This window comes from Diaporthe batatas (genome assembly GCF_019321695.1).
Source record: "Diaporthe batatas strain CRI 302-4 chromosome Unknown Contig00002, whole genome shotgun sequence".
Taxonomy (NCBI): Eukaryota; Fungi; Ascomycota; class Sordariomycetes; order Diaporthales; family Diaporthaceae; genus Diaporthe; species Diaporthe batatas.
This window is the reverse complement of record NW_025408549.1, coordinates 3340049-3363566: the sequence shown is the minus strand read 5'-3', so window position 1 is coordinate 3363566 and position 23518 is coordinate 3340049. Positions and strand designations below refer to the sequence as shown.

The window sequence follows — 23518 nt, the reverse complement described above, 5'->3', positions numbered from 1 at the left end:
AAAAAGGCTGGACCTGGACCCTTGGCCCTGCTTCCTTGCTTCCCTGCTTCGGCCGGCGGCCCACGGGGGGTTTGGCCAAGGGGGAAGACGAGATGGAGGCAGGAGGATGGATGGGGCCGATGGGTTTAAATTCTGGGGCATACTGCGACCTCAAATCACTCGCTTCGGCTGAGGATGAGCCGCAACGTGGCGTATGCATGACAGGCAGGCCTTGAATGTAACCACAGCAGCAGCAATGGAAGTCTGGTAGAACAGACAGCCAGCCAGAGTGATGAAGTGACAGGTCAAGTTGCGACCGGCTGTCGACGCCTCGCAGTGCCGTCATTTCGACCAGGCCTGGTCGGCCGGCCGGCGTTCGCCCACATCACCTCAACATCTGCTGCTGCCATTGACGTGGTCTGCACCTGGAGGCCAGGATCACGCCACAAGTCTGGTGGTCAAGCGGTGGACGACACCACGGTGGGTGTGTTTGTGCATTGGACTGCGCTGCAGATCAGCTGCGCATTTATTTTCTCCGGCCTGGGCGTCAAACTCGCAGTCTTGGATGCGCAGATGAGTCTGGCAGCTTTGTGGCTGGCTCACCTTGCTTGCTTGCCCCTTTGAGTCTTTGACCAAGGCCGGTCAGCCAGGCCGGTGGAGAGCAGCAGCAGGGAGAAGAGCTCTGGTGGGGCTGGCCCCCTTGTGCCTCCCACTCCCGCCGGTGGTTTTGTGGATATTTGCATATCGAGATGGGCGGGCACCACGTCTCCAATTTAACCCGCAAATGGATGGCATCATTTGGCATGAAAGCTTAGAAGATCCCGGCTGGCAAGGGTCCTGGACCCTGCCAACAAATTGCCCTGTCCTGCCCTGTCCTGTCCTGCCACGCCCTGCCCAGATGACTCCCGACGTTGCAATCCATGACCCATGGCCAGCCAAAAGACGGGGAAGCGGCTGAAGACCACATGGCATCTACAAGCCACAGTGAAGGGGGGGTAAAGGAAAGAGGAAATATGATTTAGAATGGAAACTGGCAAGCAGGCACCTGGGCAGTAAGATAGGCAGTAGTACGGAGTAGGTGTGTATTACCTGCAGGTGCGGTCCTGGAAATCCCCAATGCAAAAGAGCTTGATGGATGGGATGTTACACGGTGGCCGGACGAAAGACGACGGTCTTGTTCGTAGTAACTGAATACCGGCCGAGGGTTACGCATAAGACACTCCGTTAAGGCGGTGCCAAGCCCTGGAGGACAGGGGTCGGGGTGGGGTATTATATGGGCCGTAGCCTACTGTCAACTCGTATCTCCGTCTATGCTGTGGACAGCAATATCCCGACGTGAAATGGCCAATTTGGGTTTTTATGGCCATAGAGACCAGTAAGGTGGTAGCTTAGGGCCCTCGAGAGCATTCCAGCGCATTTTCGGAATTCAAATCGGATTTTGACCCCGACATGTCCCAAGTCGCCCCGACTGAGCGCTGGCAGCAGAACACGTTCTACGGTTTTATACGCGGAAGGCTGTCAGGGCTGGGCAGCCCAATCCCTGGCCAGCCGCCCGCTTAGATGCCTAGTGGCTGCATTGATGCCTCAAAGGCGAGGCACCCGGTCCAGAAACGTGCCGTGATCAGATGTACGCAGGCTTGGCCGCCCCCAGTCTTGGACACGGCCAGGGAGCTTCACCCAATCTGCAACATCCATCTAGGTCTCCTTGTCCCTCTCGCTCTGAAGTTGTTCAGTTCCAGCGCGGCCTCATCGAACACACAAAAATCAGGCCGGGCCAGACCCAGATCCCCCTTCTCCTTTCCCTCACCTCACCTGTTCCCCCCTCCCATAACTCATACCTTTTTCCCTCTCCTCCTCGACGCTTCTCCTCCTCCTCAAACCTCGCCTCGCCCCCCCAAAGCTGCCTGCCCTGCACGCCCACGGCTGGCCTCGCATATCAATCTGCCCGTGCGTGTACAGTGCGTGTGTGTGCGTGTGTGTTGTGTGTGTGTGTATGTGTGTGTGTCTTTTCCTGTGCGTGTGTCAGACTGCACCAGCTACAACAGCACCCAGGCGTGTCAGGTTGGATGTTTCCTCATTTGCGCATCAGCTCCCCGTCTGTTGTCAACCCGTCTGCACAGAGCAGCTGAAAGAGAGTTGGAGGTGCAGCGAGCCAGGTGCCAGGGAGACGGGAAGACGTGACGGCTCCACGCCCACCGCTGCGCAACGCACGCCAGCCACAGCCAGCCTGCCTGCCAGCCTGCCTGCCAGCCATCCAAGCAGCACCAGCACCCGCAGCACCAAGCAGCAAGAGACAGACCGGCCCTCTGCTGCATATCGGGACGCTACTCTCGGCCTGACCACCTGCAACCCCCCAGAAAACGCCTAATCAGGCCAACGTACGGCTTTTCCCCCAGCTCTTGGTCCTCAGCTAGCTCGCCACTGCTACCAACCTAGGTGTTGCTCCAGTCCCACCCGCCCACAGGCTCGCAGGGCTCTGCTTGCCGGCCATCTGCACTCCTGGCAGCGCTTCCTTCCACAGTGGAACCCCCACAGAACCGCAGAACCGCAGAAACCACCTGCAATTCCAGCACTGGTCCTGCCCGGATCGCCCAGCACCACCACCCATCCGCCACCAGGGGACCTCTTGACCCCCGACACATCGACCCTCGGAGGCTCACAGGGCTGTCTGCAAATCTCCAGCCCTCTAAAACTCAGTTTCCGGCTGCCCACCCACACTGTGCCCCCCGCCGCCCGCCTGCAGCCACAGCACAGTGTCCCGGCAGGCCCAACCCCCCCTGTTTTGGCCGTGCTGCATCTCTGCGCGACCAGCACCAGCGAACAGAGGTTGGCCCTCTCTGCCCTCTCTCCCATCATTACTCAACTCAAACCCAACTCGACCTCTCCCGTTCCAGATCAATCTCCTCCTGACGGACCGGACCTCTCTCTGAACTCTCCCTCTCTCTTTCTCTCGCCTCGCCTCGCCTCGCCCTCGCCCCCCGTTATCTGGTTGATGCCAAATCAATCCATCGACTCATTTGGCCACTCCAAACCAGACCCACGACCACATTCCGTCCCGTCCTGGACCACAACCACGACGCCGACCGCACACTCCCGCAGCTGCCTTAGGTCGCATCTCCACCCTGCAGTGATCCATCTGTCACTCTGTCCCTCAACCTTCCACTTCCATCACGCGTTTCAGACCAGCATCCTCTCTGCGCCCTGCGTGTTGCGTGCATCCCTACCCTGTCCTCTTTCTCTTCTAGCCTCGACAATCCATCCCTCTTTTTTTTTTCTTATCATCCCGCCCACACATGCACCTTTCCGTCCAGGACAGTAGCAGCATCAGCAGCAGCAGCCTCTTCAAGAGCTGGCTCGGAAATTAGCACCAACTACCGAGCACCTCTATCCGCTGGACCAGGGCCACGAGTCCCGCGACAAAGTCCGCCCCCGTCCACAATAACCTCGTCTCGCTGAGACTCAATTGTCAAAGCGTTTCCGCCCGCCCATCCGACTTTCTCCGCCTCTCCTGACTCCGACCCAGCCCTTCGCTGCGGCAGACTCGTTCTGCGATCGCAGACGCGCCGCCCCGTAAGGATGAACAACGTCAATATGGCCAACATGCCCATGGGTGGCGGGCCCGTCGGTCCTGCCATGCCCATGATGAATAACGGCGCCGTCGCCGGCCCATCTGCGCCGCGACCGCAGCAGCAGCAGCAGCAGCAGCAACATCAGCAGCAGCAGCAACAACAACAACATCAGCAGGAGAACAACAGGCATCTGCTCAACACATACATCTACGAATATTTCCTGCGCAATGAGATGTACGACTGCGCGCGCACCCTACTGAGCGAGGACCCGCAGATTAAGACCACGGACGGTCCAAACTCTCGGCGCGACGAGAACGGGAACCTACTCGGCAACGGCGTTGGCGACTCCATGGACGTCGATAGCAAAGACGGTGTCGATTCGAAGAGACCCGACGATCTGCCGCAGCCTATGATTGCTAACCTCTCAATCGACCAACCGTTCCTCTTCGAGTGGTTCTGTCTCTTCTGGGACATGTTCAACGCCCAGAAGGGCAAGAGCGGGAATGGCCAAGTCAACTCATACATGAACCACACTCAGGTATGTGTAGCTAGCTCGCATCTTGGTCCCTCCCGCGTTCGCAGTTGCTAACATTCCCCCTAGAACCAGACTCGACTGCGTCACAGCCAGCAGCAGGAACTCATGCGCCAGATGAGGCCAGACCTGACGCCCGCCCAGCAGCAGCAGCAGATGATGCAGATGCAGATGCAGCGCAATGGCGCCATGGGCTTGGTGAAGCCGGGCAACAACCTGCCTCGCACAGCCATGGCTAACAGCCAGAACAAGTGAGTGCGGCCCAAGAACCCCGCTTCGAAATAGTCGCACGCTTGCTAACAACAGCGTTCCTCCCAGCCCCAACATGATGCAACATATGCTCCAGCAGCAACAGAAACAAGGCCAGATGCAGCGAGAACCCTCGGACATGGATGGAAACCGACCACGGCCCTCTTCCCCAGGCTCCGCCGACAACGCACCATCTCCCTCCAAGCGCATGCGTCTCTCCGAGGGCGGTCCTTTCAACCCTGCCCAGAACGGCATGATGCCCAACGGCCGACCAGCGGGACAGGGGATGCCAGGCCAGCAGCAGCAGCAGGTAGGAACCGGCCCTTCTTCGCAGCACGCTGAGCAACTGCTTCTTCAAAGTGGTATAAATCCATCAACGCTGAACCCTGAACAGTTCGCAACCTTTCAAAATCAGTCTCCAGCGGTGCAGCAGAAGACAATCCAGACTTACGCCGCGAACCTCCAGCAACAGCAAAGCCAGCAGATGGGCAAGCCAATGCCCAATGCGAACGGCCCTCCTGGACAGGGTTCGCCCATGGTTGGCCAGGCTCCCGACGGGGCTACCATAGGCTCCTTCTACAATGCCGACGGGGGCATGGCTTCTGCACCTCCAGGTGCGATGAGGGGCCCCGGCGGTCCCAACGCCACCCAACAGGGCGGCAGCAACCACGCTCTCCAGGACTACCAGATGCAGTTGATGCTTCTCGAGCAGCAGAACAAGAAGAGGCTGATGATGGCGAGACAGGAGCAGGATGGTGGCAACAATATGCCCATGGCCAGGGACGGCGGGCCTGGCGGCCCCGGGGGTCCCGGAGGTCCTGGTGCGCCTCCCGGCGCCGCTGCCCCATTCCAAGGCGCGTCGCCACAGGGAGCCCGACCTGGGGCGTCTCCAAACCCCACCGACATGAAGCGTGGTCCCCAACAGATGAACCCAGCCGGCATGGGCTCACCACTCCCCGAAGGTGCGCAGTCTCGCGGCTCGCCCAACACCATGAACTTCATGGGCAACCAGATGGACCCGTCTCAGGCACCCCACTTCATGGGTGGCGGTGGCGGCGGCAACATGGCCGGCGGGCCGCAGATGAACGGCATGCGACCACCAAGCTCGCACCCAGGACAGCCACCGTTCAACGGCCCGATGAACCCCCAGCAACAGCAGCAGATGATTGCCCGTCAGCAAGGCCAGATGGCTGGTCAGCCGGGCCAGCAGATGCAGTGGCAGCAGCAGCAGCAGCAGCAGCAGCAGCAGGGCCAGCAGGGAGGGCCAGGAGCTCCAAATGGTGCTCAGATGGTCCCACAGGGCCAGACGCCCCAGCAGGTGCAGGGAACTCCGCAACAGCGTCATGCTGCGATGCCCCCACCGGCCCAGCCCGCCGCTGCTGCAGCCGCCGCAAACGCGCGGAACACGTCGTCGCCACAGGTCAGCAACGCCGCGCCACCGACACCCTCCCAGTCGGCCAAGGCCGCGCCTAAGAAGAAGGAGACGAAGAGTGCGAAAGAAAAGGTGAGAAGTCATTTTGCCCCCTTTTGCGTGCATATCAGTGTGTAGTAACGATTTCTAAACAAAGCGCACTGCGGCTCAGAAGAAGTCAAACACAAATCTCAATGCCGCTGGAGCAACCCCTGTTGCAGAGCCCGCCGCCTCGGAACCGGAAGCCCCTACGCCAGCGACGCCCATCACGCCGGTCAACCCGCAGCAGCAGAACGTCAACAGGCCAGGAGGCCCGAACGCAGGACCACCTCAGCCCATGCCAAATGGCCAAGGTCCAGCGCCCGTGCCTCAGCAAGCCGCGCCCATGGTGCCTCCCGCCGATCCCAACCAGAACCAAGGGTTCAACATGGACATGCAGGTGAGTGTCCCCCTCCGGTGGCTTGCTCGTCCCTACTGTGCCTTCATGCTTGCTGACCTCGGACGTGCTCTAGGAGTTCGGCCTCGATTTTGCCAACCCGCTTGCAACAAATGATGTGCTGAATGACTTTGACTTTGACTCCTTCCTCCACGACAACGAAGGTGACGCAGGCGGTTTCGACTTCACTGGGGCTACAAACTTCATGGATCCAGAAATCGAGACCTAGGGGCTCGTCCCAGATCCTGGTAAACAGAATTTTGACCCGTCCGATAGAGGAACCGGGCCGGGATCCTGATCCCACATCGTCATCCGGGGCAGGCGTTTACAACTTTTTGTCGATACCCAAAACAACCATGTATTCTTACGATCTTTTTGGAGCCAACCAGGCCCGTGGACACCCTTTGGCGACATCCGAGGTTGGGTTTCTCCCCGATCAACCACACCAGATGTCAGAAGTGCTCAGCCCTGGGGCAACAACCACGAAATGCTCGACCCGTCAACATCTCGCGCCGTCTGATCAATGGTCGCGCTATCATCCACCTTGCTACAAATTTCCTTTGGGTTGGGCTCGTTTTGGTTTTGTTTTAACCGGTGCACATGGGTTCTCATGGGGTTTTTTAGTATAATATGTGCCTGTGACGGGAAAATTCCACGGCACTCCTGTCTCACTTTTTGTGGGCTTGGTTCATACATGGGGTTTTCGAGATAGTCTAATGTTTTTGTCGTCGCGCCTCTGTTTATTTTCATCTGCGCTGCCATCCATCTCACTCACGCCAGGCATCCATACTCGGCTATTCTCTTTTCTTTTCTCCAACAGGAACGCAAACGCAACACCTAACCTGACCCGACACCTGTCTTCCAATTTTCCTTACACTTGTTTAACGAGCGCAGGGCATACCTGGGCTCTGCATCCGACGAAACGAACCACTGTTGAAAAAAAGGCGAGCGAGAAGCGGGGGAGGGGAGCTGAGCTGAGCATAAGTGATGTGATCGAGAGGGCGAGGGAGAAACTTTTGACCATCATCTAGCCCGCTGGGATGAAGAGAGGCGGGTCTGATGCACGCTGGAGAACCTTGGGAAGGTGTTCGGTCCGGGTGGACGGGCAGGTCCGGCAGTGTGGAAGGGGGCGTGCGTGCGTGTGAATCGATGGAATGGCGAATCCGCGTTCGAGGAGTCGGTGTACTTTTCTACTTGTATTGGCGGTTGATAGTAGTCAAGAAAGAAGTGATGTCCAAGTCCACTGCTTTGTTCCTTGTCCCGCCGTGTGTGGCAACTTCCGCGTGTGATGTACGGAAAGCCCTGTCTGTGGTGTGGTGATTGATGACTTGACCGCGCTGAGCAGACCGAGTCGCCGGTGTTGTTTGTGGCCAAGCACACGCGGAGATCGCCCCGGTCTCACCAGCGTATAGGACTTCCGTCCCTTTTGCTGCCTTTTTTGGCAGTCCTTATCAAGCCAAGCCTAAGCGGAACCAGAGGGGAAATCCGGGAAAGGAACTTGAAGGACCTGCCTGGCTTGAGACGGGTGAATGCTTGTGGAAATGCTCGAGTTGGTGTGGTAGACCCTTGAATTCAACACTACTGGTGAATAGCAAAAGTTAAGTCTATAAATTATTATCCTCCTCTAGCAGCCTTCCTAGAGCTTGTAAGCGGCCTCCTAGTATAGGCAGGAGGAGTTGAGTCCCCGCCTAAGTTTTGAGGTACGCTTATTAGAATTGTCCTTCTCGTTAGAATTTCTAGGAGGGGGGTGAACCCCATAGAAGAAGAGCCTTGGAACCTTTGGCGTGATATCTGCCGACGAACGAGTACCCACCCATGTGCAAGGTATCTATCTGGACGTACATCTGTGTAACTAGCCGTACCATTTCCCCCTACCGGACACACCATGCTCGCTGCTTGGCAGGGCTGAAACAGAACAGAGGTGGTGATGGAATCCATACGATCAGCTCCCCACTGTTCATGAACAGTAGTAAGCATCATGTGCATCCAGATAAATCGGCTGATTTCGTTTCTATTCCGCATATGTCTGAAGACATACATGGCGCCTTCATGCAGTGGTCAAGTATTATATATTTAGATACTAAGCGCTTTAACTACAATATAATTTCTCACCTACGTAAACAGGTGCAAAGACTGTGGGCGGCTGGGGCGTGCGCAGATTCCTCTCAACAAGCTCGCAAGGCCGGCAAGCAAACAGACAGAGCCTCCATTATATATTCCTACCGGATGGTTGAATGAGCAAGCTATTTTCCCAACATTCGAGAAACTGTCACAGCTCTCCCCAGTGGTTAAGCCGGAACCCAATCCTAACTAGTTTCGACCTAATCACCCTAGCTGACATGCTTCAAATGTTGTCAATTGGAGCTTACGAGATACCACACGAAATATCGAAATGATCAGACTGTCACAATTTCCATCGTATCCGTCTTCTATATATAGTACAGTAGTACCGAGTGTTCAGCCTCCCAAGTCACCGTCGGCCCTGGTACAGGCCCCAGAGAGGAAAGGCTTTGAAGCACGAGTGACGATGGAGTGCTTTTCAGAAACTTTCCAGTTTACTATGTGATTGTTCATCTCAATCCGAAGACAGGTGGTGATTCGGAGGTCGTGAAAATCTACGCTAGAGTTCAAGATGATCGAAGATCCAAGGCTACGGGGCTTAAGCAATGCCGAACTAGAGAGTGAGTAGGCCGACCGCGTAACGCTGAGAATTTCGGGGTGTCCACAAAGCGAGGGCTATTGGTGGTGCTACAGCTGCGCTGGACTCGAGTGTTTTTCTGGTCGTTGACGACGGTGTTGTGGGTTCGTTTTCTGACGATTATCCATGCCCAGCTGTCTCCGAGGGCAGGCGAGCCGTATCTATTTATGGTAGATGTGGCCGAACTACCTTCAGCCGAGGTCGCGGAAGGGTACTCGGGCTGTTATTGAGTGACTGTCGATGCGGTGCTCTCAGAGCTGTATTATCCCAGAATGGTGTGGGTATGTCCGCTTAAAGACTACGGGACATGCTTAGGAACGAGCAGGAAATATAAACTGGCGACAAAGGATGAAATCGTTTCAAATTTTACTAGGCACAGAACTGCTGTCGTTGTAAGGTGACATCTGGAGTGTTGGAACCGCAACCAGGGGCAAAAAGGACCAAGTCGCTATATATAGATTTCAAGAGCTACCACACCCTAGAAACACTGCTTCACTCGGCTACAAGAGTGTAAGTTGGGCCTAAGAAGGCTAGGTATAACTAGGTAAGCCCCAGATGATTCAAACAGTAAAATATAGGGCTACAGGTGGCTATCCAACTTAATATTGGAAGTCGGATATTCGCACAACCCCCTTTGGATCCTTGTACAACCAATCTGACTAATCATGCCGCCTTATGTGTATGAATTTATTTTAACTAGGGTCCACTATATGATTTATTAAGACTAATGTATAGACTAAAATTTCCCACTATGTTGACCTATATCCTCTTTACCTGGAATAGTTAGGGACTAGCACTATTGCTATAATGTCAATAAAATGTTATTTAATTAGATAGAGATAGTTTTTAGTACTGGATTGATTGATTCTGTTAATGATTTAATTGTAATCGGGATATGTGGGTGGTGGGTGTGTAGTTAATGTATGTGAAAAGAGGTGGTTACTAGGTGTGTCGTGGAGAGAGTAAAAAACACTGATTTGGGCACCGGGTGAAATAAAGTCCTCTGATTGGCTGCAGCCTTGATTAGTTAGATTGGTTGTGTGAATATCCAAAGGGGGTTGTACAAATATCCGGCTTCTAATATTGGACTGTTAATTGGCTGCATCGGTGTTTTAGGACGGCTTGCGCAAGAAAGACCAAATAATCGAAACCACCGTCAGATCTGTGCCAACAAGATTGAGATATTGGCAAGCCACCGCGACGAGAATTATGGGATAGGCCCCGTTGGTGAGCGGCTACAACCTGTGGGCAGCGAAGCGTCAACGTAGATGCAATGTTGTGTCTCAGGGCCGCTTCGTTACTCTTGACCGAGTCCAAATAGATTGCATATTCATCCAAAAACGAGATACCAGCCAAATTTGTCTCAGGCGCTAGACGCTAGGAGCTCATTTGCAGAGGTTCGGCCCACCATCGACCCGACCTACAGAAAACTCGATCGCATCGTCCAATCGCTTCTGGAAAGGCAGCGCTTTAATGAGAAATTGGCAGAAAACTCTTCTTCAATTTTGTTCCTCAGACACCCCATAATATCCCGGACAGATTCGGACTGGTTCCTCGGGAATCAGTCGTGATAGCCTGTGCGTCTGCCCTGTGTCTTGGCGGACGACTCTCCCACGCATACTTCTTTTCAATCCCATAAGACGTATCCAGTAATCCCTAGACGACTCATTCACCTGCCTCTCGAACGTTCCCGTGATAACCATCTCTGCTTTCACGCTCCCGCCCCAAGGTTTCACCATGTGAGCGACGTGGGGCGATGAGCTGCCCTCCTCCGAATCTGAAATCTTTCTCTGTCCCGTGAATCGTTCAACCAGCAACCAAGCCAGTATAGCCTTGTGTCCTTTGGCCGCATCAACAGCTGAACGGTTCCCGCTCCCTCCAATATAAGAAATGGAGGCTCCATGACGAATCAGGGCCTTGACAGAATCCAGACTACCCGAGGAGCACGCTACCATCAAAGCTGAGCCGCATGGGCATCCTTCGAAGTCTACTTCAGCACCCAGCCGAAGAATGTTCATCACTGCAAGTGTCTGATTCATTGAAGCTGACATGCAAAGCGGGCTCCACGAATCTGTGGGCTCGAAATTAGCCCATGCACGGAGCCTATCCAGTCCAAGTCGTCGCAGAAACAACTCGAAGTGCTCGTTGAGGAATGCTGGAGGCGCACGCATAAAGTTTCCCGGGTTTGCATAAGTTACCGCCTCCCCCGCCTCCAATACGCAACCAGAGTTGAGAATAAAGGAGCTGAATACCCTGTTCCATGACGCATACTGGATGGCCGACCACCCGAGGGAGTTTTTGGCGTTAAGGTCTAGACCATGATTCACAAGCCACACGAACAGGTCCAGTCGGCCAGTAGAAGCTGCGTGGTGGAGACAAGTCTGCGAATGGAAATCCGCGGCTCTTAAATCAGCGCCAGCATCGTGAAGGGAGCGAGCCAAATATCCATTTCCTCGCTTTGTTGCTATCATTAGAGCCGTTTCACCGACCTCATTTCGATGCTCAAGTGCTGTTCCACAGCGAAGCAATAACCTCGCCGCTGGAGATTCCATGGACGGTTCAAATGCAATAGCTCGTTGCAGCGGCGTCATCCGCTGCCCGTCAGTTGTATTGACGTCCGCGTCGTAATTCAGCAGCAATTTGACTGCTTCTGCATTGCCTCGACTGGCAGCCAGATGCAACGGTCTTTCACCCTGCAGCGTGGGTTGGTTCACCCATGAAGCACTCTGATAAGCAGGAACTCGGTTGCCACTGCGTGACGAGTCAGCCTTCGCTTATTATGCTGCCAGGAATTCGGCGAGACTCACAATTCGGTTCTGTGCCTTGCGAAATGGTCAAGAACGAGCTCAAGTCCAAGATTGTTGTTATTCTGAATTGCAAGGAAGATCAGATTCGATATGTCGAAAAAGACTGAGCCGTTCTCGCTCTGGCCTTGGTGAAGCAAAAGGGGTAGCACCGTGTTGAGTTGGGGCCGCATGATCATGGCCTGGAGAGGGGACATCCAAATCCCAGTCATTGTACGAACTAGCCCGGCAGCCTTTGCGCCATTGGCTAGAAGCCACTTGATGAGCTCTTGATGCAAATTCTCAATCGCTAACATCAAAGCAGAGCGGCCATATTGATGCGGTAAGTCGATATTGACTGGGCAGCCTTGGCTGCGTAAGAGCTCACATCCATTGACATCCCCTCGCAACAATGCTTGCTCATATGCGTAGGAAAGTTTGTGTTCGCGTTTCCTGACCTCAGCCTGGTAGGCTAGATATTGCTTTGTCTTGCTGAGACAATCAATAATTGATTGGTCCTGTAGCTGTATGGCGTATTCGATGGGGCTTAGTCCGCGTGTATCAGCACCCATATCACTTCCATTCTCAACAAGAAACCGGACAGCTTGGGTGCGACGCATGCGCACAGCTGCGTGGAGAGGTAAGCTTCCGTCAGCGGACTTCAAATTAATATCGCCACCTCGGGAATACAGGAGTTTGATAGCATCCATGTGCCCGTTGAGGGCTGCCACATAAATTGGGGTCATCAGCTCGAGGGACATAGCGTTGACGTCCGTAAGAAGACCGTTGTCCATGTAGAACCTCAACGCATCGCATTCACCAGTCCAGGCGGCCAAATGAAGAGCGTTGAGTTGCTTCACACCGAAATTAACATCTCCGAGGCCCGAGACCGGCAGATTAGATGAGAAGGTTCGCTGCCAGTCAATTTGCCAATTGTGACCGTCGCCTCTTTGCAGGCGACGAAGGAAGGAAAGATCGCCTCGCCAAGCAGCAGCCAAGGCAGCATCTATACCAGATATACTTGCGGCTGTCGGGTCGGCTCCACTGTCCAGCAGTGTCATCGCAGACTGTGATGACCCTTCAAGCAAGTGCAAGACGACAGCTGGCCACCCTTGAACATGAACGTTGGTGCAAAGATTGACATTGACGCCTCGTTTCAGAAGCTCTTCGAGTTGCCACACCTTCCCAGGCCCAGTCAAGTAGTGGATCAACCCCTTTCCCTGGCTTTGTTCGGGATTCACCTCGTCAAGGCGGGACGAGTCGGCGTGGTCGAGAAGAAGGGTGAATATGCCTGTCCTGCAGCCATCCAGGCAGGCTTTTTCCAGAGCGGATAGTGCTGAGTCTCGACGCTCGTGCACGCTGACTCCCTTTTGAAGCAGAAGCTCCAACAACTTGGCATCATGAGAGGAGACTGCTGCTTTCAATAATCTTTGCATAGCTTTAGACTCGCGAAAAAAGTTCCTAATGGTCGTGTGCTCCAATATTTTGCAGAGCGTCTCGCTTGAGACGGGCCATAACCCGTCGAGCGTTGCATGTGCATTCCTGATCAAAGGCAGTATCGCGGCCGAGTTGGTGACCGCCTCATAAGACTGAATGAATTCGAGTTGCGTCAGGCCGCCAAGCGTTTTCGCAATGAAGGTTTCCAACTTCCATTTTTTCATGTCTTGGTAGGTCTCCTTTTTGAGTCTCATATCTCGTATGATCCTCGAGATATTCTTCCACACCACTTGCTTTTCTTGCCGGCTGAGTCCCTTAGGTTCAGGTGCGGCCAATAATTGGAACACATCGGTGTTAAGAGCAAGAGTCCGAGAGCTGCCGAGAATGCAAGCCTCAAGATAGGCGTCCAGTGGAAGTTTGCTGTCAATTTGGAATTTCTCGCCATCAGAAAGCAGGCCAACCAGTTCAAGAACAAGCTCTTTGCTTGTCTTCGGCCCCACGTGATGCAGCAGCGGTGCCATATCGGCCTCTGAGCCAATTCCTGCACGACGAAGAACATTGAATGCGTCGCGTGCGTTCTGCGCCACACACAAGCCGAGAATGCCGGCTGCGTCTCCCAAGGACTCAGGGTCGCAATAGCATGTCTCCAGAAGGAGCAGAGTAGCCTTTTGATGTCCGCAAGAAATAGCGAATTCTATCGGCCTGTCTTTGTTCTCGTCTGGTGTTCTCAGAGCCTCCAGGATGTTATGTTGTGTCTCCGTTCGCAAGACTGCTCTGATGAAATTGAGAGATTGACAGCCGAGATGAAAGATGTTCTGCTTTGCAAAAGTTTGTGCTGTACAATCTGTTCCTCTTGAAATGAAAACGCTGAGAATGTCGAGAAGAGAATTACACCAGCTATCATCATCGTCCCAATCGTCCCATTGAAGTCGGGCAAACGAATGTATTGGCAGCAGTCCGTCACGATTCGGTTCATTGACTTCTATCCCAGAAGAGACTAGCAGTTTTATTATCTGGAGCGCGTCGAAAGGATCATCCCAATCCTTCAAGTTGTCAAAAGCGTATTCGAAGATGGTCTTGTTGCTGTCGTCAGTCAAACTCGCTATGTTGGCTCGAGAATCTTTCACGGCCTCAGCGAGTGTGTCCAGGTCGCCATTCCGGACCGCCTTGAAAATTGTCTTCGCAAGAGCATCCCGTGAGGTGGATATTCTTGTGTCAACAATGCCGGTAAAAGGTTGTCGGGTAAACTCGCATCCCATCTCAATAGCAAGCCACCATGCCGCCTGGCATAGACGGAAATGAAGAGTGGACTCGTCGGATCTGCGTACTATCGGCGTTAGAGAGCGAATCAGACCCTCAAGCCGGTATTCATCAGAGCCACCGCAGAAGGGATCCTCCAATGCAGACTTGCTGAAATCGGCGAATTCGCTCAGGTCAGCTTCTCTCAGTTTGTAGCCAGCCGCTAGAAGGATGCCGACAACACTCATGTTATAGATCATTCGTCCCACTTTCACTGCGACCGTGATCAATGTCTGGCCTGCAAAAGGACTCGAGCAGGCAATGACATGCTCTGCACCCGAATTTATGAGGCGGTTGATAGTGCTTTTCCGTCCAAAACCAGATATGTCCATTTGTCCGTCCCAATAATCGCACTGTTGATATTCGTCGGGGTAGTAGCCACGCTCCTTGAAAACAAGGCTTTGTACAGCACATTGTAGCGGACAACCAAAGCTACTCCTCTGATCTATGCTCAGCTTGGATACATCGATCAAATTGGCGCAGACTGCCTCAAGCGATAACGCTGCCGCCATGTGAAGGGTCGTGAAGTTTCTATCAGCCAGTTGAGGAAGAAGCCAGACCATAGTGTCTTGATCAGGACGTATTTCGGTGTCCATGAAGATGCTCCTATACGGTGACTCGTATCCACTTGAAACAGTGTAGGCGAGCTCAAGAGTCCACGTAGTAAAGTTTCCGGTTTTCTCTGGCTGGAAGAGGACTTTGGCGGATTGCAGCAGTCCATCATCCCCCCAGTGGTTCCTCGCCAGGATTGGCCAAAACAGCGCAGCGTACGTGTAAAATGGATGTTTAATGTCTCTTTCCTCAATATAGTCCAGCAATTCCTGTCGTTCAGTGGGAAGGGATGTAAAGTTCCGGCAGAGAAGGTAGTTCAAGCATTGCTTTGCCAACAGAAGCTGACAAATGCTTTCAGATACCTGAAAGGCCTCAAGCTCAGGTATTGTTTTCATCTCGCCCTTGAGAAATTCAAGAACAGAGAAGTGCGCGAACTCGTAGTAGCCGCCACCGTTGGACTTGCGGATCAAGGACCGGCAGACTTTCGAGATTATCTCCTCGCGTATGACGGAATTTGAGTTCAATTCCAGAGTGTGAACCTCGCTTAGATTCTCGGGAACCGAAAGTACTTCCCTAAGAACCCGTGTATCCATCCGAGGCTTGGGGAATGCGATGAAGTTGAGTACCATCTGCGCGAGACGTTTTCTTTCTTCTGGCACACGTTCCAATATTCGCTGGTAGGATCCATACAAGCTTGGAGGCAATTTTCCGAGACTCTCCCGACATTCCTTGTCACTGGCGCAGTCACCTAAAATATCCAATTGGCAGGCGACCCAGCGAAACCTGTGCGTGGTCAGCGGTGGATCACCGATACGGAATTACGCACACTCACATTCCCTTGGCACCGTCGACAAGGCGGTCAATAATCTCACCCTTGAGGCTCAAATTGTCAATGCGTAGGCTTTTGTTCGAGATTCGCTTCTCAATCTCCGAAGTGACATACTCCGTGATATCTGCGGTATGGGCTGCGATTTCCACTTGAGTGAAATTCTCGAGGCGACTTGCAATGTTGTGTTCGTCTCTACTGAGCAATGCGGTCGAGACTGGGAGGTTGTCACGACACTCCAGGATGTCAAGAACACCTCTCATGACATTGTCAGTGTTTTCGCCACACTCATCCAGGCCGTCAACAATGAGGTGAACATGTTTAAACAAGTCAATCATATTTATTAGGACAGTTTGCAAACCCGGAACATCGGGCCGCCTCTCCAAGGCGTTTGGAGGGTGTAGCTCCCGATAGTAGTCACCGAGGCAAGCATAGGCTTCTTCTTTCTGTATCGCAAGCTGCGATGCTAGAGCGGACAGTATGTTTTCCGTGGTCTGGGTTGTGGTATCTTTGTAGTCACAGAAGAAGAAGACGGTCGCAACATCTTCAGAACTTTTCTTCAGGGCTTCTCTGATAATGATGCCGGCAAGAACAGTTTTACCGGCCCCAGGAATTCCGCTGAGCCACAGGGCTGAGCCAGGACGTTGCAACCAGGTTTGGAGTTGAGGCGACTGAGCAAGCCAAAGACCGGTCCTCGGGTGACGAAGGGAGCAGCTCATTTCGTAGTTCTGCTGAGGGTTGTACCGGAGGAAGTATTTGATAACCTTCTCGCGTTCGGAATCTTGGTGGATTCGAGTGACTATCTCCCGGGTTTTTTTGGTATCCTCGAGCAATTTTTCTGTGTTCTTCTGTAACTCCTTGCCTATAGACAAAGCTTGGAGTAACCCTCCCATGGAGTCTGCTGTGAGAGCGAGGTTGATATTCTCCTTGTGACGGGAGATTTTGGCCAACACCTCTTTCATTTTGTTGGACTTGAACGGCCAGGCGAGCTTTTTTATGACTTTACAGTCCTGAAACCTTTTCAATTGCTTTGCGACTTCGTCAAGAGTGTTATTGCATTCTTGGATATAATGCATCTGAGGATCGTCGGTGCTCTGATGTGTGATTCCTCCTGCATCAAGGCCTTGCGCCAACTTGGACAGACTGTGCAAGGCACCACCGAGCAGGAGGACCTCCCGAGCAAAATCCTTGACCTCGTCGTCGGCGTCCTTGACGGAATTCAAGTACTTTCTCGTCCGAATGAACACCACGTCTGCCAGGCTGATGACTCCGGCGATGCTGGCAGCGATTGATAATGGATCCGCCATTGTTGGAATTTAGTTAGGCTTGGAGGTGAGATTGGTATGCAATCTTTCTAGTCAACTTAGCCCTCAGATCTGGTTGATTGGAAAGTGACCTTGAGCGGTGGAAATATACGAGCGCAGTGAAAACCGAGGTCCGACACAAGCCGGGAGTTTTGAGGTATTCGTAAATGTGCGGGTCAGGGGAAACGTTGAGGCTCAGCTTTGAAGTGTTGTCTCGGCTTCGACACATGCACGAACTGGGCCTGACGTGGCTATGCATGCCCCCGACGGGGCCAAGTATGCGCTGTACACAGGTGTTGCTGTGCATTCTGTTACCTTGAGCGGCTCTGAGCCTGGACTCGTAGCCCTTATTCGAGGTCGCTATCAGCCCGCAGGGTCAGTGTCGGCGCGCTACACGTGTAGATCGCAAGGATTCAAATTTCTTCAGAGGTCCACCCAGCCTTGAATACGCGCCCCGCAAGAGTCTTTTCTCACGAGATTCTCTACGCCACGGACAGTCAACTTAATGTGGAATTGCATCAACACATACACCAATCCGCTTCCCTTTTTCGTAACTACCCGCATCGAATGATAATGGATATACAATCGCATTTTCGGCCGAGCGTACTGGTCGTGTTGGTCGCCACGCTCAGTAATCTCGCGTCCATGTCAGTCCACCGTTACTCGTTACTGGCCCCCGCCGTCAATTCGCAGCCCACTATCGGTACCAGCTGGTGGCTAGATCCATCAACAGAGAGCTTTTCTTTACGATTCGACATGATACCCGACTTGCCCCATGCTATTAGACAGCACACCCTGCTAGAAAGCATTTGCGGGCACTTCTGTGCTTGCGGCAACATGTTCAAGTTCTGAAGGAGCTGCATACTATTAGTAGTAGGCGTGCAATCTTGACCACCGAGTCGGACAATATAAAGATAGTTCTGTCGCTCAACTTGAAATTTGAGGACTACGGGGTCAGCTATCGACTGAACGCATTCAGGCCGCTCCTGGAAGAGGGCTTCTTTGATAAGGACGGCGACTACTGGGCTTCTTTGCGAGCCCTGATCCAGCTTAGCTTCGCGCGTGACCAGGTCGCTGACTTGACGGCGTTGGAGGACTTGATCAGAGACCTATTCTTGTTTCTCCTGCATAATGGAGAGACCACCGTGGACTTGATGGACCTCTTCTTCCGCTACGCGATCGAATCTGCCACCCAGGAGTTCCTGTTCGGAAAGTCCGCGGGCACGCTGAAGCAGCTGGTAGCGTTGATGGAGGACCCCGACTGCGCCCAGCATTTGAGGTATTTCACTTCACCCAGAAGGCCATCCTGACATGCGGAATGCTGGGCTTATTGAATGTGTTCCTTTGTTTCTCATAGAGAAATCATACCTGAAACGCTGGGTATTCTGTCTCGGATCTCATTGTTCCCGTCTGACTGTCTTTGCTTCTTGTCAACGTCATTTGCAGACGTCTTCCTCCCACCCCGGATTCTTGCCTGTGGGCCCCAGGGGCGGAGCAGAGGGAGGCCAAGCATGGGAAGGATGTGTGGGTTCGTAATCCAAGCCACTTCAGCTCTTGTCTCAAATTCCGGTGCATACCCTCGGGTTCTACTCTTACTTCTACTTTCAGTAAGACCAGCACCCTCATGCCTCGAGGTTAAGGATGTACTGCTATAAGGTTGTTGGATGCCCATGTGATGCGATCTGGCAGAGAAGTGGTTGGCGTCCTCGCAAAAAGTTGGGCATTTCGACAATGATCGCCGAAGTCGGTGGGCGGCCAGGGCTGCCAGGCAGCCAGGCAGTGCAGACTCTTCATCGATAGACTGCTTACTGCAGTGCTCAAGTACACATACGTAATTAGACCTCAACCCCTGCAGGCCAATGTTGCTCACGCATCAAATGTGGGGCTGTTTTCAATACTAGTCGCCCTTGTACACACATGTGCAGCCCTGGAGTACTGTAGACCCGGCCGCATGGCCCCCGGCCGGGCGCGTTCTTGGTTCGGCTGTTTTGCTGCCTGACTGCGTGATACAGAAAATTCCCTGCTGACAGCATAAACGAGACGAAAAGGGTGAGGATGTGCGAAGGATTCGGCCAAGGCCCGCTCAGTCGCTTCTCGGCTCGCTATATGAGTTCCCTGCCAGCCAAATTCTGGCAGGGCGGGCCGGGAACGAGGGTCGCAAGCCACTTGACTCTCTTTTTTCTTTCAACAATCCCACGCTCATTCCCTTTCCTCGAGGAATTCAGAGGTTCAGTGTGGAGCTACTGCTCCTACTATGCTGCTCCATCAAAGTACAGCACACGCGGCGCGTATACCTTCACATGCCAAATACGTTGCGCCCAGAGGAGAATTTGTGCCTTTCTCTTAGTCTATCGACACTGCATCATTTAGACACTGGCTGTGCTGGGTATTTGCTCAGCAGAAAGCCGCAGGGGGTGTTTTCCAACAACTCAATAGTGTGAAGCTGCTGTTACGACCGAGCGAGACGTATGGCTCCCAGGATTCCTCGGTGAAGTTCCGCTAACAAAACTGGATTGAAGAAAGGTCCATCGTATCATCACGCAAGCATTGGAGGCGAACCTCCATCCCGTCCTGATCATGACTGCCGCGGGCTGGCCCCTGGGGTCCCTGAAGGCTCTCTCACATATGGTTCAGAGTACTCCAAGGCGATTCTTACGACTTTCTGTACTCGTGACAGTCACCTTGCTGTTCCTAGTCTTCCTCCTGAAACCACGAGCCTCCACTTCCCATCATCCGCCCTTTGAGCCTCCCGCTACCAATATCATTGTTCATGGAGATCCTGTCGACGGCATCCCGGAGCCATCGTACAGTTTGATACCTTTCCCTGATTCTCCAAGGCAGTCATCTACGAGCTCTCCCGATGCATTTGACAGTGTCCTCGAGTCCTTTGTGCCACGCCCGTGGCTCGCTGCCGTCATTTGCTCAGTGGGAGATTTCGCGCGCCGCAGGCTGATACGTTCGACTTGGATGTCCTTGTATCGCAATATTCCATTCGACGGCCGCTTCGTGGTGGCCAATCCAGGATCGCAATGGACCGAAGCCGTCGCAGAGGAGAATAGGACATATGGCGACATGATTGTGCTGGAGAACATTGCGGAAGACGATATAACGGCAAACACAGTCAAGACTTTGGAGTTCTACAAATGGCTGGTTAGCCGAAGTCCACGCCGATATGAGTTCGTGTCCAAGATGGACACGGATGTTTGGCTCAATGCCCATGGCTTCTGGAACCGGTTCCTCCTACCACAAATGGGCAGGAAGGCAGAGACTTTGGGGTATTCGAGAAAATCAAATCGCACAGTTATCGGCGAGCTTTACTGGTCAGAGACATACGACCTCGTTTTCCCCCACGGCGCAATGTACACCGCTAGCTGGGACATGGTGGAACTACTCGCATCATTGCAAGAGCAATTCAACGTCCTGACCGGAGAGGACATGGCAGTTGCAGTCCTGCTGCTTAAAAGCAAGACACTGGTCAATTTCATCAATTTCAGAGGGAGTGAGAAGTTCGACTTCGACGAGGGGGATACTCGGGGAGACGGGACGGCTTGGGCAAGACCTGAGACCCACCCCGATGCCACTTACCATGCCCTTGTAGCGGGCAGTAATCCCATTGCCGTCCACCAGCTCAAAAGTGAGGAAAGCTTCCTCAAGGTGGCCGAGTGCTTCGATGAACAAGGGGCGAAGTCGGGGCCTGGGCTGGAGGAATCTACTGGTATTTCGAGACAATTGTCGTGGTCAACAAGCTGGCATGACTTCTGGACTTCCATTGGCCTTTCTGGTCAGTATGACTCAAGATTTGACAGAATACCAGACTCACTTTGGTCTCAGGAGGACGGAAATTGGATATGTGATGGCATTTGGGACTTGGGCAAAACTAAAGAGGGCCATGTTGAAGGCTAACCTGATTTAAGCGTCGAGCAGGACCACCTTACTACTAGTATCTCAGTCGCGATATTTAAAATCAAACCATGACTAATTAACCTAATTTCTATAAAGAACCAGAGTCAATCTTCGGGTCCTTGGGAGCAACATTTGAACTCTGTCCTAATGCAGCAGCCAGATTTGTCGATATTCATCATAAGATAGTCGCGCTTTGCCCCTGGGTCCTCACTGGAATCTCTCAAACTCCACCAGTGGCCCATCCTCTCCCTCCAAGCGGACATCGACTGCTATATGCGACACAACACCGCGTGAGTCCACATGGAATTGGGCTCGGAGACAGAAGAATATCAGATCAGGTACTTCTTCGAAGACCGCATATAAAAGCCAAAAGTCACTCGTCTGGTGCTCCAGGTTGCCGGTCAGCTTCACTTGGGCCTGTGGACTTCTGGATAACCGGAGTTTGCAGTGTCCAGACTCTGAGCCTTGGTCAGGCGCCAGACTCGAAGGCACTGCGGCATCATCGTTGCAAACTAGGCTGACAAAGATATCGCCGTAAGCCACATGGCGAAAATGGCCGGTGTGGTTCGCTAGCGGAACTGATGCCGGTATGGGGGGCTTAGGTATGTCAGGGTAGATGCGGTCCGAGCAGGTGGCGATGTTGTGTGCTTCGAGTGCGTCCGCTTCTTCGAATCTGGGATGGATTAGTGTGATGCTTGATTCTGATACGGTTTTGTGATGTCTTAGTACTTAGACTCAAAGTCCTGTCTTCGACTCTCCTCGACGCCAAAAAGGTCGTAGAGTATGCGATATGTAACCAGCTCTCTTGCGTGTGAGTACCCATTACCCATAACGACTATCCCAAAGCTTTTGGACGGTACCATCATCATGAAGGTCACAAACGGGGTAACAGTGCCGGTGTGAAAGAAGACCTCATGTCCTTCGAACACACCGGACATCCAGCCCAACCCGTATGTGACTGGTCCCACAAACAGGTCCTGATGCATATGATGGAACGACCTCGGACTCTTCAGTTCCCGATGGCCTGCTTTGGAAAGCGGCCCGTCATCGTTCATCATCACACGAAGGTACTTTGTGTAGTCCATGACGTTTGATACCACGGCCCCACCGCCCTCATCTGCTCGAACTGAATAGCTGGTAGTCCCTTCAGGCTGCTTGAGGTACTTCTGGGAACTGTTAATCCACCAGTACCCATCAGCCAGCCTCAAGCCACTCGAGTTGAAACTCGGGTCCCAGTTCCCAAGGAACGTCTCGTTCATTCCCATGGGGCCCCAAAGGTACTGCCTAAAGAAAGCGCCCAGACGGCAGCCCGACAGCGTCGAGACAAGGTAGCCCGCTGTTCCCCACATTATGTTGGTATACTGGAATGTGGTCCGAGGTTCCTTTGATATGGGAAGATGGCGCAGGCTGCGGATCATACTGCGCGTGCCGCCGTCGCCGGTGGAGCCGACGGAGAAGTCATGCGCTGCGTATCCTGTGCGATGGCTTAGTGCGTCTTCAAGGGTGATATGCGCCGTGGCCCAGTCATCTGAGAGCACGAAGTCCTCTCGCAGTAGTTGCGACACAGGCGTCTTCCAGCTGATCGACTGGTAGTCCGACGCGTTGTCAACTAGCAGCGAGAGGGCAGCTGCTGTAAAGGACTTGGTGGTGCTGCCTGTCCAAAACAGTGTATGCGGTGTCACTGGAGTCGACGGGAGGGAGGCATAGCCGAAGCCCTGGTTGAAGTCAGCTTCAATTTGCTCTCCTCATTCTCCTGCGACTTCCTCAAGCCCGTAATTTTGTGCAGTAGTAGAGACTCACTTTGGCCCAAGTCGCATTGCCGTTGATAACAGCGACTGCCATGCCAGGCGCGTGCCACTTCTTCATCGTGCCCTCGATGTACTCCTCGAGGTCTGCTGTCGAGAACGGCAGCGCATTATCGGAAGTGTACCCATCGTCATGACTGAGTGGATGCTGCGATGATGTTTCTAAGGCAGCACAGATCAATGCAGAGCCGAAGACGGCACCGATTGCGCACCTCATGTCGTCTTATTTGCTAAGCTTCTAGATCAGAATAAATGTGGATATATCAAGACAGAGAAGTTGCAAAGTGGAGATGCCACGGCGGGCTGGGATGGGAATTGACGTGGTGCTTACTTCGTTCAACCTTGGAAGCCTTGCCACGGACGCTAGCGCTATGCAAGTTATAGCCAAGGAGGGAAGGTCTCCAGGGTTCTCACCGACGTCGCAAATGACGACACAAAGATAAGAAACGAGTTCCATACAGTCGGTATTGTTGGCTGGGTCAGTCACGTCCCGAAATTGCCAGAGGATGGAATCCACCCGTCAGAAACCATTCAGTATCAATGATAGCAGATATTTTGGGAACACACCTTCATTAGTAACGACTCCTTTGCTACACGCTGGCGAATTAATATGCAGTGTCACCCTTTTTTAGGTGGAGGGATGAGTTACGGCGGTGAATTCGTAGTCCATGATGCCTAAATACATACAAAACATTGCCATTTTCTCCCAGATCTGGCATTGTGTGCTTTCTTTTT

General features: G+C 53.2%; 4 protein-coding genes across 4 annotated transcripts; 2 read left to right on the top strand and 2 right to left on the bottom strand.

Moving 5' to 3' along the window:
• Nucleotides 1–1432: 1432 nt before the first annotated feature.
• KVR01_001840 (uncharacterized protein) lies at nt 1433–6405 on the top strand (the record flags this gene model as incomplete). Its single annotated transcript, XM_044794608.1, has 6 exons — nt 1433–4086; nt 4150–4331; nt 4399–4639; nt 4745–5833; nt 5898–6179; nt 6253–6405. Exons 1-6 carry the CDS (start codon nt 3556–3558, stop codon nt 6403–6405), a joined length of 2478 nt encoding a protein of 825 aa, XP_044649795.1. The 5' UTR covers nt 1433–3555.
• A 3222-nt stretch (nt 6406–9627) lies between these two features.
• On the bottom strand, nt 9628–17213 carry KVR01_001917 (uncharacterized protein). The gene is made up of 3 exons (XM_044789194.1): nt 15778–17213; nt 11682–15728; nt 9628–11625 (listed from the first exon to the last, which is right to left on the bottom strand). Exons 1-3 carry the CDS (start codon nt 17076–17078, stop codon nt 10374–10376), a joined length of 6600 nt encoding a protein of 2199 aa, XP_044649872.1. The 5' UTR covers nt 17079–17213; the 3' UTR covers nt 9628–10373.
• Nucleotides 17214–19062: 1849 nt separating this feature from the next.
• KVR01_001668 (uncharacterized protein) lies at nt 19063–21092 on the top strand. Its single transcript, XM_044781432.1, has 2 exons — nt 19063–19541; nt 19595–21092. The coding sequence occupies exon 2, from the start codon at nt 19653–19655 to the stop codon at nt 20976–20978; it is 1326 nt and encodes a 441-aa protein (XP_044649623.1). The 5' UTR covers nt 19063–19541; nt 19595–19652; the 3' UTR covers nt 20979–21092.
• Nucleotides 21069–23085, bottom strand: KVR01_001425 (uncharacterized protein). Its single transcript, XM_044784917.1, has 3 exons — nt 22779–23085; nt 21708–22693; nt 21069–21651 (listed from the first exon to the last, which is right to left on the bottom strand). Exons 1-3 carry the CDS (start codon nt 22998–23000, stop codon nt 21186–21188), a joined length of 1674 nt encoding a protein of 557 aa, XP_044649380.1. The 5' UTR covers nt 23001–23085; the 3' UTR covers nt 21069–21185.
• Nucleotides 23086–23518: the final 433 nt, after the last annotated feature.

Excerpts from the sequence above, each read along its gene's own strand:
- KVR01_001917 (XM_044789194.1), bottom strand. The coding sequence starts at position 17,078 with ATGGCGGATCCATTATCAATCGCTGCCAGCATCGCCGGAGTCATCAGC. Across the intron at positions 15,729-15,777 it reads GTCGACGGTGCCAAGGGAAT|GTTTCGCTGGGTCGCCTGCC; the intron begins GTGAGTGTGCGT and ends GACCACGCACAG. Across the intron at positions 11,626-11,681 it reads GCAAGGCACAGAACCGAATT|TGGCAACCGAGTTCCTGCTT; the intron begins GTGAGTCTCGCC and ends CTCGTCACGCAG.
- KVR01_001668 (XM_044781432.1), top strand. The coding sequence starts at position 19,653 with ATGACTGCCGCGGGCTGGCCCCTGGGGTCCCTGAAGGCTCTCTCACAT.
- KVR01_001425 (XM_044784917.1), bottom strand. The coding sequence starts at position 23,000 with ATGAGGTGCGCAATCGGTGCCGTCTTCGGCTCTGCATTGATCTGTGCT. Across the intron at positions 22,694-22,778 it reads GCAATGCGACTTGGGCCAAA|GGCTTCGGCTATGCCTCCCT; the intron begins GTGAGTCTCTAC and ends GACTTCAACCAG. Across the intron at positions 21,652-21,707 it reads AGACAGGACTTTGAGTCTAA|ATTCGAAGAAGCGGACGCAC; the intron begins GTACTAAGACAT and ends AATCCATCCCAG.